At 38.0% G+C, this 14,441-nt stretch overlaps 1 protein-coding gene across 1 annotated transcript; it reads right to left on the reverse strand.

Moving 5' to 3' along the window:
* Nucleotides 1–9,351: 9,351 nt before the first annotated feature.
* On the reverse strand, nucleotides 9,352–11,369 carry LOC145125784 (polyubiquitin 4). Its single transcript, XM_079061197.1, has 2 exons — nucleotides 11,267–11,369; nucleotides 9,352–10,623 (listed from the first exon to the last, which is right to left on the reverse strand). Exon 2 carries the CDS (start codon nucleotides 10,621–10,623, stop codon nucleotides 9,478–9,480), a length of 1,146 nt encoding a protein of 381 aa, XP_078917323.1. The 5' UTR covers nucleotides 11,267–11,369; the 3' UTR covers nucleotides 9,352–9,477.
* Between the last annotated feature and the right edge of the window lie 3,072 nt (nucleotides 11,370–14,441).

Consider the following 14,441-nt stretch of genomic DNA (forward strand, 5'->3'; position numbering starts at 1 on the left):
TTACGATTTCCACAGTAGAAGCAGAATATGTTGTTGTTGCAGCTTGCACTTCTCAGATCATTTGGATTCAAAGTCAGCTTCGTGATTACGCAATCAACATGAAAAAGATACCCTTATATAATGATTCACAAAGTGACATTCGAATATGTCATAATCCATTGCAACATTCGAACACCAAACATATCGCACTTAGATATCATTTTATCAAGGATCATGTTGAGGATGGAAATATAGAAGTTCAGTTTGTGAAAAAAAACAAATCAACTTGCTGATATCTTTACCAAGTCTTTGGATGAAAAGTATTTCCTTAGGATCTTGTCTGGACTAGGAATGCTTGATGCAACTGTTGTTCCAAATGATTCTTCGTCATGAAATAACAAGGCGTCGACACTTCGCTGAATGAATCAGAAGTTAATGTTCATTATTCAGCGTTCGACATGCTTCGATTTCGACATATCGCTGAATCATTCAGAATATCCTTTGTTATCTGAGTTTCTTTGATATATCGATGACTTATGTGTCTGTGTCGATGTTCTTTGTTTCGTTCGTCCGGTAACACTGTCTTGTTTTTCATTTTGTTTGGTTTTTTTTCTAAATCAAAAAGACCAAAAACATTTTCTTATATTTTGTTCTTTTACTTTTCAAAAAAAAATCAAAAATCCAAAAATATTTCTTTTCTTCTGTTTTTAAATTTCAAAAACAAAAATTCCAAAAAGATTTTCTTATTTTTAGTTCTTTCAATTCTAAAATCAAAAATCCAAAAATATTTTTCTTTTGTGAGTTTTATGTTTATCAGGATCGATCTCAATCGACATTATATGGTGGTCATTGCTTTGTCACTGGAAGGGACATGTATAATTTCTAAACTTTTCATTTGTTAGGCGTCCCTAGAAACATGTTGTTGTATGTCGACCTAAGCCTCATAGACTCAATGTGTGTCGAAGCCTTAATGGATCACTCACTATGAGGGCTCCTTCCCAATTAGGTTATATTCATATTAGTCGACGAGCTACTTTTCTCTTCTCATCTTGAGTTAAGAGATTTCTATTTGGTCCTTATCATTCGCAGAGGTACATCCTGGTTCTTGAACAATCTTTTTCATCAACATACTTCTTCACGAATCACACACTTCACTTGCATATCCTCAACATCTCTGGTAGAAACCAACCAGAATGTAGATATCGCACAAGTCTATGTTAATGATCCTGATTCATGAGACCGTGATGATGGTGAAACCCAAAATTTCCAACCATTCAAGGCATTGACGGTGAACTTCATGTTCCAGATTTTAACGAAACACTTGTTTCTTTTCCTTTCTTCGATATTCAAAATCATATTTCTTTTGATTTGCGTGGTCTTGATAAAATGATCTTATTCCAAGACATTTTTGCCCAATAGAATCCAATTCTTCTTTGTTTTTGAAATATGATTTTCGTCTTAATATCAACTTGTGTCTTCGTCACTTACACATTTTTCTAACTTTCACTTGTCACTGACTACACTGGTCATACAAGTAATTTTGATCATCGAATCCACACTTATGTTAACTTGTTATCATGAACAAAATTGTGCCAACCTTCGAAACCTTATTAAAAGAAGACCTTCGATACTCCTCTATGAGTATTTTATTGTATATCATGGGAAACCACAAAAACAGTTCGATATCTCTCTTGATGTCGAATGAAGTGATCTTTGCCCGGGATCCATCCGCTTTTACACCAAACGATGATTTGATGTCACTTTATGCACATATTTTTTTGTATCTTGATTCCCACTCATTCGTTGTCACACATTAGTACCAGAAATCCTTGAGGTCTTGAGTAATACCAACTCAAACTTAGATTTCGAACGTCTGGCCATGATTTCGTTTTTCATCCCAAAGGCGAATGAGCCCAACCTCGACACGAAGGGTGTGGTGACGGTTCTTATCCTCTTGGGGTACGCGAAACGACTGATTGATGTGATGGTTGAGTTATTTTATGGTTTTCTAGGAAAAGTGCTCATTACTTTTCAGACGTAGCTATCTTTACGACTACGCGTCCGGTTTTCAAGGATACACGCGTCAAGCATTTATTGCTAACCGATTCAAATTCAAACTTGAGGTCATAGTATAAAAGGATTTTTTGGATATCTTCTTCAAACTTTACGTGATCCGGCTAAAGATTTTCCCCAAAATTCTCTCTTCTTATACTTCTTTATTCCCTACAACCTTCAAACCCTAACAATGGCGGCCACAAATGTTCCAGTTGATCCTTCTCAAACAACAGATGAAGCTTCATCTCAACCATTATTGAAGATTCAAGGATTCAACTATAGGGTTCAACCTGGTTTCTCGAAATACTCTGAAGAACTGCAAATGTTGATTGTGTCTCTCAATCATTTAGTTCTATCTATGGTGATGACGGCTTCCTTCTCAGTTTCGATGAATTGGTTATCGTTGGCCAGTTCTATTGTTGTGTTCAACAAAACTTCTAAGGTGGTTACTTTTTAGTTAACCAATGATAAGAAATACAAGCTCTCGAAGAACAAGTTCGCTCAAATCTTGAACATTCTCAATGTTGGTCCTTTCTATGAGGTTACCAATGAACAAGTACTTCATATGTTCAATGAGATGTGACATCAACCCCTTCTCACTAAACTTAGTTAGTTCAAGAAATCATATTTACCATGTATGTGGAACTTCCTCTTTGGAATCTTTCTTCGATGTTTGACAGGCAGAAGTGTGGGTTTGGATAAAGTCAGACTTAAATCTATGCCATGGTTGTTCGTTTGTATTACGATTTACAAGTTGATTATGCTACTCATCTATGGGAGGAATTTGGTGTCAGTATCTCACACACCAACGTAGCTAATGGTGTTTCGTGTGCAAGATATTGGAGTCTCATTCTCCAATATGTGTATGAGAAGGAAGGTATTTTTGTTCCTGTTGATGTTCCTACTACTGAGTTTGGGATTTATCAACATCCAAAGAATGTTGAAGATAACTCGAAAGTGTTTCCCAATGTTACAAGAATTCCAGATGTGATGCTTCGCAAGGTTGATCCCACAAACCCAATTCTTGTGGCTTATCTTCAATCAATCAATCCTACTGTCGAAACCGGTGTTTTGCTACCAAAAGGGATTGCCGGAACTTCCAAACATGGCAAAAGTCCCAAGAAATCTTCCATGTTTGAAAAATCTAAAGTTGTTCCTGAGGTTGTTGAGAAAGTTGTTTCGAAGCCTGTTAAAGAGCCATTTCACGAACCCATTGTACAGGATGCTCAAACGGAGGTCGTGCCATCGAAGACTGGTGTTTTAAAGTGCACGAAGAAGCCTGCCCATAGACCTCGACATTCACCATATCTGAGGCCAATTATTGAAGATGTTCCTATGCATAATATTTCTTCACCTAAGGGGTCTTTTGCATCCAAGATACAAAAGATTCAAAAGCCTCAGATTAATCGAAAGGGGTGATTATTCGCGAAATCTCTGCTCCAGTTTCTCCGGATTCAAAGAAACGAAGAGCTCGTGATTTGGTAAAAAAATCAAGAAGAAGCAAAAGAAGTTGGAAGAGTCACTTGACGAAGTGGTGGTTGAGTCTGATTTCGAAAACGAGGGTACTCTGTCTACAATTTGAATTGACGGCATCGGTTTCAAATCATTTCAGAGGGATTCTTATGTCAAGTCGAATAACGAGGCGACTAGAAGTCCTAGTGGCAATGTGAAAACATCTAATGTGGACACAACCACTAATCTGGGTGATCCTTTTAATCCATCCATCCCTGAGCAGACACAGGTCAAACCACCCGAAGTTTCGATTGCTAAGTCCATTCCGGAGGAGGTTCGAACTTCAGACATCACTGTGGACATATCTAATATGGACACAAATGTTAATATGGGTGATGGGATGTCGACACACGAAGCTCAAGGTATTTCAAATGTCTCTACTTCATTTATTCATGTTTCTATCATTACTTCATCCACATTCGAAACCATTGTTATTGATACCTCCACTTCTTTACCACCATATATAATACCTACACCAACTTCACCTACTCCTACTTCGTTACCAGCTTCCACTTTTTCACCCACATTTGTTCATGTTATGGATCATCCTATCACTTCTTTGTTTCCTTCTCAATCAACCGATGGTCCAAAGTCTACTTCTGAGGTTGAACAGGATGATGATGATTATATGGTTTCATTTGGCGATATTCAGTTTGATCCTGAGGAGGAGAATATTCCTAATCGCATGTTGATATCAGGAAAACAATTTAAAATTCTGAATCGCAAGTTGACTTCTTTGCTTCAACTTCAAGCTGATACAGGAAGCCGTAACATTGTGTCCGAGATTGAAGTCGGTGTTCTGTTGAAAGCCCAAGAACATTGTTTGAAAATCATCATGGAGCAGATTGATACGAAGAATGAAACGCGTTTGAAGCGACAATCTGATTCTTTTAATCATGAAGTTAAAGATTTGAGGGCAATTGCTAAGGAAAGACATCTTCTTTTTGTTGAAGCTGTAAAGAGAGTGCAGGAGGATGTTAATTTCAAAATAGAAGAACTTCATTCTGAGATGACAAAGGAAGTTGCCAAGGTTGATCACAACTATTCCAATCTTCATACTAAGGTTGATATAGTTGCTGATGCAGTTAAGAAGATTGTTGAGTTCTCTAATTCTCTTATCACCAGAGTTGATTTGAAGTCAGAATCTGATTCGAAAGGTTTTGCCAAGATAGAAGAATTATTGGGGAATGTGAAGGAGTTAATTTCGAAAATTAATGTTTCTCCTTCATCTTCAATTTCCCAAGAAGCATTGTCCAACATGTTTTCTTTGCTAGAGTCTAAACTGAGGGTTGATCTAGCTCCTCTTATGAAGTTTGTTAATTTGATGCCTTCGGATGCCCCACCTGTTAAAACAGGGGTGCAAGGGGAGAAAAGGGTGGTTCTGGGGTTTCGAAAGGTGTTGATACTGGTTCATCAAACATTCCTTCTCAAGGAAAAGATGTAGGAAAGGTTATCAGTACTTAGATTCCTACTTCTCTACCAACTTCAATGTCAACTACCTAAACTACCATGACTTTGAAGCCTTTAACCAATGGTATTGTTATTGGTTCATCTGCTGGTGGATCAAGTTCGAAGCCACCTCCATCAAAGAAAGAAATAGAAGGAAGAGGGAAGGGTATTCAAACTGATCCAGCTGAAGAAGAAAATAAAATTGCCTTAGAAAAGGAAATGGAAAGACAAAGGAAAATTCAAAGTATTCTAAGACAAAGGCAAGGAGACCCACCTGGTCTTGAGAAGGGTGACCCAACAAAACCATATTGTTACGAGACAATCGAACATATTGTTTCTCTTGGTAACATGCATATTTTTCTCAAGGTCCCAAAAAAAAGTTATGAGATAGAAAATTCAAACTTCAATCAACTGGATTTTCCTATCAACCATATGACGTTCATATCAGCTCAGTATCAATTAATAAACAAATTCGAAGACAACGAAGAATTCAAGAAGCTGAAAATAAGGTTTCATGCAGTACTTGGAAAGAAAAAAGAAGAGATTTGGTCATTAGTAAAGATTGTCAAGGTATTGGGTATAACCAAGGATTAGTTATTCGAAGCGTTATTGCAAAACTTTCGTTTTCACGTAGTTTGTGCCAATAATGTGGCTTGTGATTTATTTGTAGCTGATTTTCCTTTGATGAATCTTAATGATCTCATCTGTGTGGCAAAAATTCTAAGTGGGGTTGATGCTTCGAAACTTCAGGTGACTAGAAAAGAAGATTTTGCTTGGGTTTGCACATATCAAGCTTTTCATTGACAATTATTATGATTGTCTTCCCTTAACGGATGTGGAGTTAGCTTTGGCGATGGGAAAAAAATTATTTGCCACAATCTTTGTTGAAAGGTGTGGGAAGCTTGAAGAATTTTGATGATGGTGAAATTTATCTTAAACCATTGGGAATAGTTTTTGTGGGGAAGAATAAAAACAACAAGAATACAAAGTTTATATTCAAAGTTGAGGATGTTGAAACATACACTAATTCTCAGTATACGAATCTACTTGTTCGTATCAATAATTTCAAGAAGAATACGGAAGGAGATAAAGCTGAGGTTCGCAAATCAATTGTTTAGTACATGGAGATTAAAAGGGTTCTTCATCAGGCAACGAAGATGCTAATGACCTAGGACTCGACACTGCTTACAAAGGGGAGAATGTTGAGGTTGAATGGTGTTGTGAGGTGTCGAAGGGTCATGAGTCTGTCTTAGTGTCGAAGACTGTTTGTCAGCTTTCGTTGTATGTATTTCATAGGGGCATTTTTGTATGTCGAAGCTTAATAGTTTTAGCCCTTATGTATTTTTTGTAAACTTCTGTCATTCCTATAAATAGGGATTAGTACTAGAGATAGAGTAACTTTTGAGCCTTCGTTGTTCTTACTCTAAGAAAAACTCTTGTAACCTTCAGAAGTTTAATTGAGCCATCCATATCATATTTACTCCTTGTGTTCATGATTCAATCTAAACTCTGATTTCATTTCATTTACTCGATCTTTTCGAACTACATCTGGACAAAAAACGATGTTTATATAAAGATGGTTTTGTTATCATCAATCTCAGAGCAAAACTATGGTAACTTTTATTGAAAACACATGTCCCATTAAATATGGTATGCTTTACACTGTGCCTATGAACCTACAACTCTCTCCTGTGAACTCGCCCTTAAAACCAATCTTCTCAAACTTGAAATTGAAAGTGATGAGTTTATTGCGGCCTACCTACAATGTGAAAAAGGATATGTTGATTCCCTTGCCTCAATTGGTGAATTGGTACGTGAGAAGGGTCTGGTTCTAACAATTCTAGTTGGATTATCACCTCGTACAAAACTAAAGAGACTGGTTACCAATCTTACTGCTCATGGTACTGTCATTCACATCGACGGTCTTCAAGCTCTTCATGTGGATCATGAATTTGTTCACAGGAGATCCAAAACAAACATAAATCAAGCATATAATGTCCACACCAATGCACATGTATCAAAGAACCAACCAGCTAACCAAGTAGCTTTCAATTCAAATTATAATTAGTTGATAGCTCAAGCTCATGCCTTAGGCCTAAATCTGGTGCCAACAGTCACACCGCCACATGCCTTCTACAGTAATTGAAATAGTCATGGTGGCAATCGTGGTAATTGTGGCAGAACCAATAATCGTAGTGGCAGCCGTGGAGGACGAAGTCATGGAGCCGACTTTAGTTGAGCGTCCATTCAAAATACTATTTATGGACATTGTCAACAGTGTGGAATCCATCATCTTCCAGCCCAATGTCAAAGTTATCGAAACAATACAAGTCCACAACCTCAACATGCTGCTCATTTTAGCAGCAATCAGATATCATCTTTGGCTCCAACCTGGTTATTTGATACTGGAGCAAAGAGCCATGTATCTCATGACTTGTCCAACTTGGATTTTTCTAAAGCCTATCAAGTCCCTAACACTCTACACGTTCGTAATGGTAAAGGTCTTCCTATTCTCCATGTAGGCTCAAGTAATATTCACTCACCATACAAACACTTTCACTTGTCAAATATTTACACTTTCCTTTCATCTCTAAAAATCTTTTATATGTTCAAAAAATTTGCCCTGATAATAATGACCACTTTGAATTTTATGCTCATTTCTTTTTTGTGAAGGATTCGTTCACTCAAACTACCTTCATCATCGGTCATGGACTCTATACGCTTAACCTTCCTCAACCTCAGTCAATAAACTTGATCAAATTATTTGTTGAACGTGCCTCAAATGATACGTGGCACCAATGCTTGGGACATCCTCATCCACGATTACTTCAGCCTATGCTTAATCATTTTTCTCTTCCAGTGTCAAATAAAACTTTGAATCAATTATGTCCAACTTATCTGTAACATCCACATTTCTAGATACAAGTCTTTATTTTGTAAGTTGAGAATTTTGGGATTTTCCCGACACCACGGCGCGGTAAGCAGTGGACCATGTTTCGGGACATGTCATTAAGTGGCGGCGCGGTGGCAGTTGGGCTCAAAACCCTAGATTTCGGGCATTGAGCCTTATTTAAGCAACCTTATGATTAGGATTTCAGCTCATTCTCAACCTCCACCCTCCAAAGAGAAACCCTAAGTTGAGTGTGTGTCTATGTGTGTGTGTGTTCCTGGTGTTTCAAGTGGTTGAGAGCTTATAGGAGAAGAAGAAGGTGGTCATTCCTTGTTAGTAGAGTTGTTGGTAGAGAGTTGATCATTCAAGCTTCTGAAGGTATAAAGTTCACACCTTTCTTCTTATTAAGTTTTTATGCATGCTTAAATGTTCATTAATGGTGAGTGGTGACCATACAAAGATTTATGAAGACGACACACATAGTCCAAGTGTTTTAAATTAGCAAAAGCAGCAACACCTGGAGGTAAACCTTCTTAGAAAGGATGTCATAAAAAAATGTATTCTTCATACCATGCTAATGGATGGATCGATGATGGGAAATGTCAAGACTAAAGATGGTACATATACTCATTGCTTTAGGTGCCATACTTAAAGCCTATCCTAGTCGAGTCCTTATTGTTGACTTTTATCATTTTACCATTTGCAACGAGACGTGCTTTACTACTGAGGGTCCCAATATGAAATTTTGTGTTTGAAAATTCACATGGAGTGAACGGCATTAGAACCCAAGGGTCAAGGAACGAGTCTAAGTCTAACTTGTAATAGGAGCAAGGCAAACTGATTGGGGTATGATATTCAACCTTATTATCTAGGTTTGGAAATACCAAGTTGAGACCAAGTAAGCATTGGATGTTTTGGGTGGGGGATGTAATCGGTTGCCGTAAGCTGTCATATATGGTAAACCAGTCCTAACGGCTAGAATGACAAACTGGTAGATATGTTTGAAACCAAACTAGTTTCACCCAAACCAGTTACATTTTCAGATCAGTTTTGGTTTACAAATCAATTTCGGATCATGAACCGGTTTTTTTCCCCACCACTATAGATAACATCTCTATTGTTATTAGCATAAAGTTCATGGTTGTATTGACAGGTAGTGCCAGATGAAAGCCAATGGCAAGCGTAGTTACAAGTAGGAAGGTTGTAAAAATAATGGTTATGAGAAAAGGTCGTGGGCATAGGTTATTACCACTAGTTTTGATGACGATTGGACAGATAAAAGAATAATCAATGTTGAAGGTGATGATCTATGAAGATGGAGGAGATAGAGAGAAGAACGTTCGAGTACATTAAGATGAACCTAACGTAAGAGATGAAGCTGATCTACATGATTCATTGGAAACATCATGTCCAATTTTAGTTAAAAAATACGCATTCAAAACAGACCAAGCTAAAACAAAGTAGAATTATTCACCAAATGAGTTCATTATTCTTATTCTTATTTAAACGACACCAGTACCATTTCAAACCATACCATCAATCAAACACTTAAAACCATCCATGAAATCTCACACATCCCAAACACAAAAGCTTCAATTTCCTCCACGGAGACGAAGAACAAGGTGGAGGGTTGACTCCTTCTGAATGTTATAGTCAGCAAGGGTACGGCCATCCTCAAGCTGCTTTCCGGCGAAGATCAGCCTCTGCTGATCCGGTGGGATACCTTCCTTATCCTGAATTTTCGCCTTGACATTGTCAATGGTGTCAGAGCTTTCCACCTCCAATGTTATCGTCTTCCCAGTCAAAGTCTTGACAAAAATCTGCATACCACCTCTCAAACGAAGAACCAAATGAAGAGTTGATTCCTTCTGAATGTTGTAATCTGCAAGAGTACGGCCGTCCTCCAGTTGCTTTCCAGCGAAGATCAACCTCTGTTGGTCAGGTGGGATTCCCTCCTTATCTTGGATCTTAGCCTTCACGTTGTCAATGGTGTCGGAGCTCTCAACCTCCAGAGTGATTGTCTTTCCGGTGAGGGTCTTCACGAAGATCTGCATGCCTCCCCTGAGACGGAGGACAAGATGGAGGGTGGATTCCTTCTGGATGTTGTAGTCTGCGAGAGTACGGCCGTCTTCAAGCTGCTTTCCGGCGAAGATCAACCTCTGCTGGTCTGGAGGGATGCCTTCCTTATCTTGGATTTTGGCTTTCACGTTGTCGATGGTGTCCGAACTTTCAACTTCAAGGGTGATGGTCTTTCCAGTGAGAGTCTTCACGAAGATCTGCATCCCTCCCCTGAGACGGAGGACAAGATGGAGGGTGGATTCCTTCTGGATGTTGTAGTCGGCGAGTGTACGGCCGTCTTCAAGCTGCTTTCCGGCGAAGATCAATCTCTGCTGGTCTGGGGGAATACCCTCCTTGTCTTGGATTTTTGCTTTCACGTTGTCGATGGTGTCGGAGCTCTCGACCTCGAGGGTGATGGTCTTTCCGGTGAGAGTCTTGACGAAGATCTGCATACCTCCCCTTAGCCTAAGAACAAGATGCAGGGTTGACTCTTTCTGGATGTTGTAGTCGGCGAGGGTACGGCCGTCTTCGAGCTGCTTTCCGGCGAAGATAAGCCTCTGCTGGTCTGGGGGAATGCCTTCCTTGTCTTGGATTTTGGCTTTCACGTTGTCGATGGTGTCCGAGCTTTCGACCTCTAGGGTGATGGTCTTGCCAGTGAGGGTCTTAACGAAGATTTGCATCTGTAGCCAAAGAACGAACACGATAAGAATATAAACAATAAATAATAACAGAAATCATATAAAATCAGATGCAAGGTCAGATAATATAAAGCCTATAACATCAATCGAACATAAAACAGCAGATTTCTTGTTCAAGACACAAGATGATAAGATAAATCAAAATAATGAAATCGAATAGAGCATCTAAGTTCATGTTACAGTTGAGATGACAATCACAGATTCGTAGCCTATTGCAAACAACAATTTCGATTATACGATTCAGATCTAAGAGATCTGTTGATCAGATCAATATAGCTCCAACAAACAACAGCGGATCGTGATCATATCAATATCTAACGAATTGAGAAAACAAAACTCTGAGGATAATCTTAGATGCGAGAAGTGAAAGAACGATCATTAAATTTTACCAAATCGCTGTTTACGGAAGATTTTAGAATTATTCATCAAGATTATAATTCAATAAATTTCAAAAATTTTGTTGCAAAAACACAAATTCAAAGAATAGAGTTGCAGATCTAATCGATATGTTAAAGAAGATCGAATTCGATGCAACAAACAACCACCGATCGGAATCATTAACCTAGCAAACAATTTAGAAAAATAAAAAGAAATCGAGAAAAATAAAATGGAAAAGGCAACATACCTTGAGAGAATTGAAGACAAACAAGAACAGATGAAGATTGAGAAGATCGTTGTTGATGAAAGTGAATGAATATTGAGGTTGATTTATAGGATGAGAAAGAAGAGGCGGTCTCGGATAGAAAAATAAACGTGACGTAGGAATTAGAAGAAATCGATTGATAGTGCGACACGTGTACGGTAAAGATTGAAAGGTGGATATGTTGTTGCTGTCAAGTTGTGCACCACACGGCAGGGTATGGAATCTAGAAAGGGTGCGGTGCGTAGCTTCCGGGTTGCCTTTCTTTTGACTTTGGATAAACAAATTGAACAAAAGCTAAAGCTAAAGGGTTAAATGGCATTTTCGTCATTCACAACTCCAACCTAAAACGTCATTTACCCCACTTGCTTATTTATCTATTTACTTTTTGGAAGACCAAAGGAGTGGTGATGACGGTGACAAGCTCCACCTAGTAGGCTCGTGATACCAATCAACTTTTATGAGAAAGAGAGAGGGGCATGGTAGTCACAAATTTGATACGTTGTTATTTTATTCATAGATTTCAAATCTTTTTATATACAATACAATAAAACGATAAAAACCTCTGACTAGAGAATATAAGATAATAACCAGGGCCAATCCATTGAATTTCAATGCCCGGGACTAGATAATAAAATCATGCCCCCTGCTTTACGATAGGCCAAACACAAATATAAATATCTTATTAAAAAAAGTGGTAGATTTTATAATCAAACAAAATCCGTATCAACATAAACAAAAACCATCTAAACAAACAAAATTCATATTATTATTAGTAATTGCAACATCATAGCCGGATATCATACGATAATCAATCACATGTTCTAGTAGTTCCAAATATATATTTCAAAATACTTTGTATATAAAAGCAACAAGAAAACTGATTAGAGCTTTAGTGCAAGCAACGATGGTGTCAAGCAACCTCATAATACCCTGTGCATACAACTAAAAATCAAATTCGTATTATTATAAAATATTTAAAATATGTACATTATTAGGCTTGACATTTAACCAAAGACCATTGGAAATATACAATCAAAGAATAAGATCCACTGTACAAGTACAAGTTACAAAACTTAATAATGATTTTTAATAAAAGAATACATAAAGGCTCTATATTAATATAAATTGACTTAACCAATAAGCAAATGATCTCTTTATAAGGCTTAACAACAAGAACTCTATTGTTGTGTAATGGAAAAACTACAAATTTGACACTGGAAAATAAAACTCAGTTCACTATTACCACACACAATCCTGAGGGCAAATAAGTCCAATCCCTTCTATAGCAAGTTAACAACCAAGTAAAATTCTCATCCATTCTTATTATCTGCAACATCAAACATTAACTATCTTACCTTGTTGTTCTGTAACAATGATTGTAAATAAATCAATATCATCACATTACAACCTCGTGATTAATTCCATCATTCTTTCTTCACTGCACTGCTTCGCCTTTCCAATTTACACTAAAAACTAGAAGAAAAAAAACACTTCCAAAACCCTTGAAAAGAAAACAAGAACAGAAAGATAAAAACTTGAGAATTTCACAAAACTAATCACCAATTAGAATTAGAAACAGAAATAGAGGAATACATCCATGTTTAATAAACAGATTTTTTTTACCGTTGTTGCCTGCTTGAATCTGCAATGCATTCGAGATTTCAAGGCTTCTGCAATGCGTTCGAAATTTGAAGGCTTCACAGTTCGACTTTCAAACGACGGGCAGATTACCTGAGCTCGGTGTCTCCTCGATTTCCGAAACACGTGCAATTCCTTCGGTCTTCCAAAATTAATGTCGTAGACTTGTAGCACATTTTCGTTTGCCGCACTTCAAGCGGATGCGTTGACTGTTGATGGCTTTACGCATCCTGCCCTAAGCTGGACTCACTTGGATGGATTAACATTTGGGCAATAATGAATATCAGACCACTAGACATGAATCAAAACTGATGCCCCAGCCTTCTTGATGCCCTGGGTTGTGGCCCATCTCGCCCAGCCCTTGGGCCGGCCCTGAATTAATAACAAACGGAATATATTCAAATCAATTTTAATATTTTCCCTCAAGCTTGAGCATAAATGTCACAAATGTCCTGGACACTGTCTAGAAGAAAACAAAGATGTTGAGCACATAATCCTTTCGGGAACATGTCAGCAAGTTGCAAGTTGGTATCAACGTGCAAAGGTTGAATTTCTTTTGATTCGACTCTCTCACGAAGGAAATAACAATCCATCTCCACATGTTTAGTGCGTTCATGGAAGACAGAGTTATTAGCAATGTGACAGACAGCTTGATTGCCACAAAAAAAGAGTTGTAGAACCATGTTGTTCAACGTCTAATTCCTTTAACATCCAATGCAACCAAATAATTTCGCTTACAGTAGTAGTCATGGCTCTGTATTCAACTTCAACGGGGGATTGAGAAACGACGAATTGTTTTTTTTGTCTTCCATGAAATTGGAGTCCCTCCTAAAAGAAGGAGATAACATGTGCGAGAACGCCTTGTCATGGGACATCCAAGCCAATCTGTGTCAAAGTAAGCTAAAAGATGAGTTCCACCCAACCGAGGTAATAGAATTCCTTGACCTGGGGGTAGCCTTGAGATAACGAAGTACTCGAAGAAGGGCATCTAGATGATGTTGCCTAGGATCTGCAACGAACTGGCTAAGAACGTTGACAGAGTAGGCTATGTTGGGTCTAGTTGCTTGCAAGTAGAGGAGTCTCCCAATCATTCGTCGATTTTGATTTGCATCAACCTTTGGTTGACTTTCATCTTGATCAATTTTAAGGTTTTGCTCTATTGGAAACGAACTAGGTCATGCTCCCATCATACCACTCTCTTTCAGAATGTCGAGAGTGAATTTTCTCTGACTGAGAACGAGACCATCGGATGTCGTTGCCACCTCGATACCAAGGAAATACTTTAGAACTCCTAGATCCTTGATGTTGAATTCAGTATGTAGACACTTCTTTTTTTCTTAAATCTAGTTTGCATTGTTACTCACGATGATCACATCATCAATATAAATGAGAACAGCAAGAAAGATGCCATTATGCTTATAAAAGAAGAGTGAATGATCATACTTAGACTGTTTGAAATTAAGACTCGAGAGAACAGTAGTGAACTTTTTTTGTACCATTTTTGAGAGGCTTGTTTCAG

The sequence above is a fragment of the Lactuca virosa genome, chromosome 7 (genome assembly GCF_052849685.1).
Source record: "Lactuca virosa cultivar CGN04683 chromosome 7, Lactuca_virosa_CGN04683_v6, whole genome shotgun sequence".
Taxonomy (NCBI): Eukaryota; Viridiplantae; Streptophyta; class Magnoliopsida; order Asterales; family Asteraceae; genus Lactuca; species Lactuca virosa.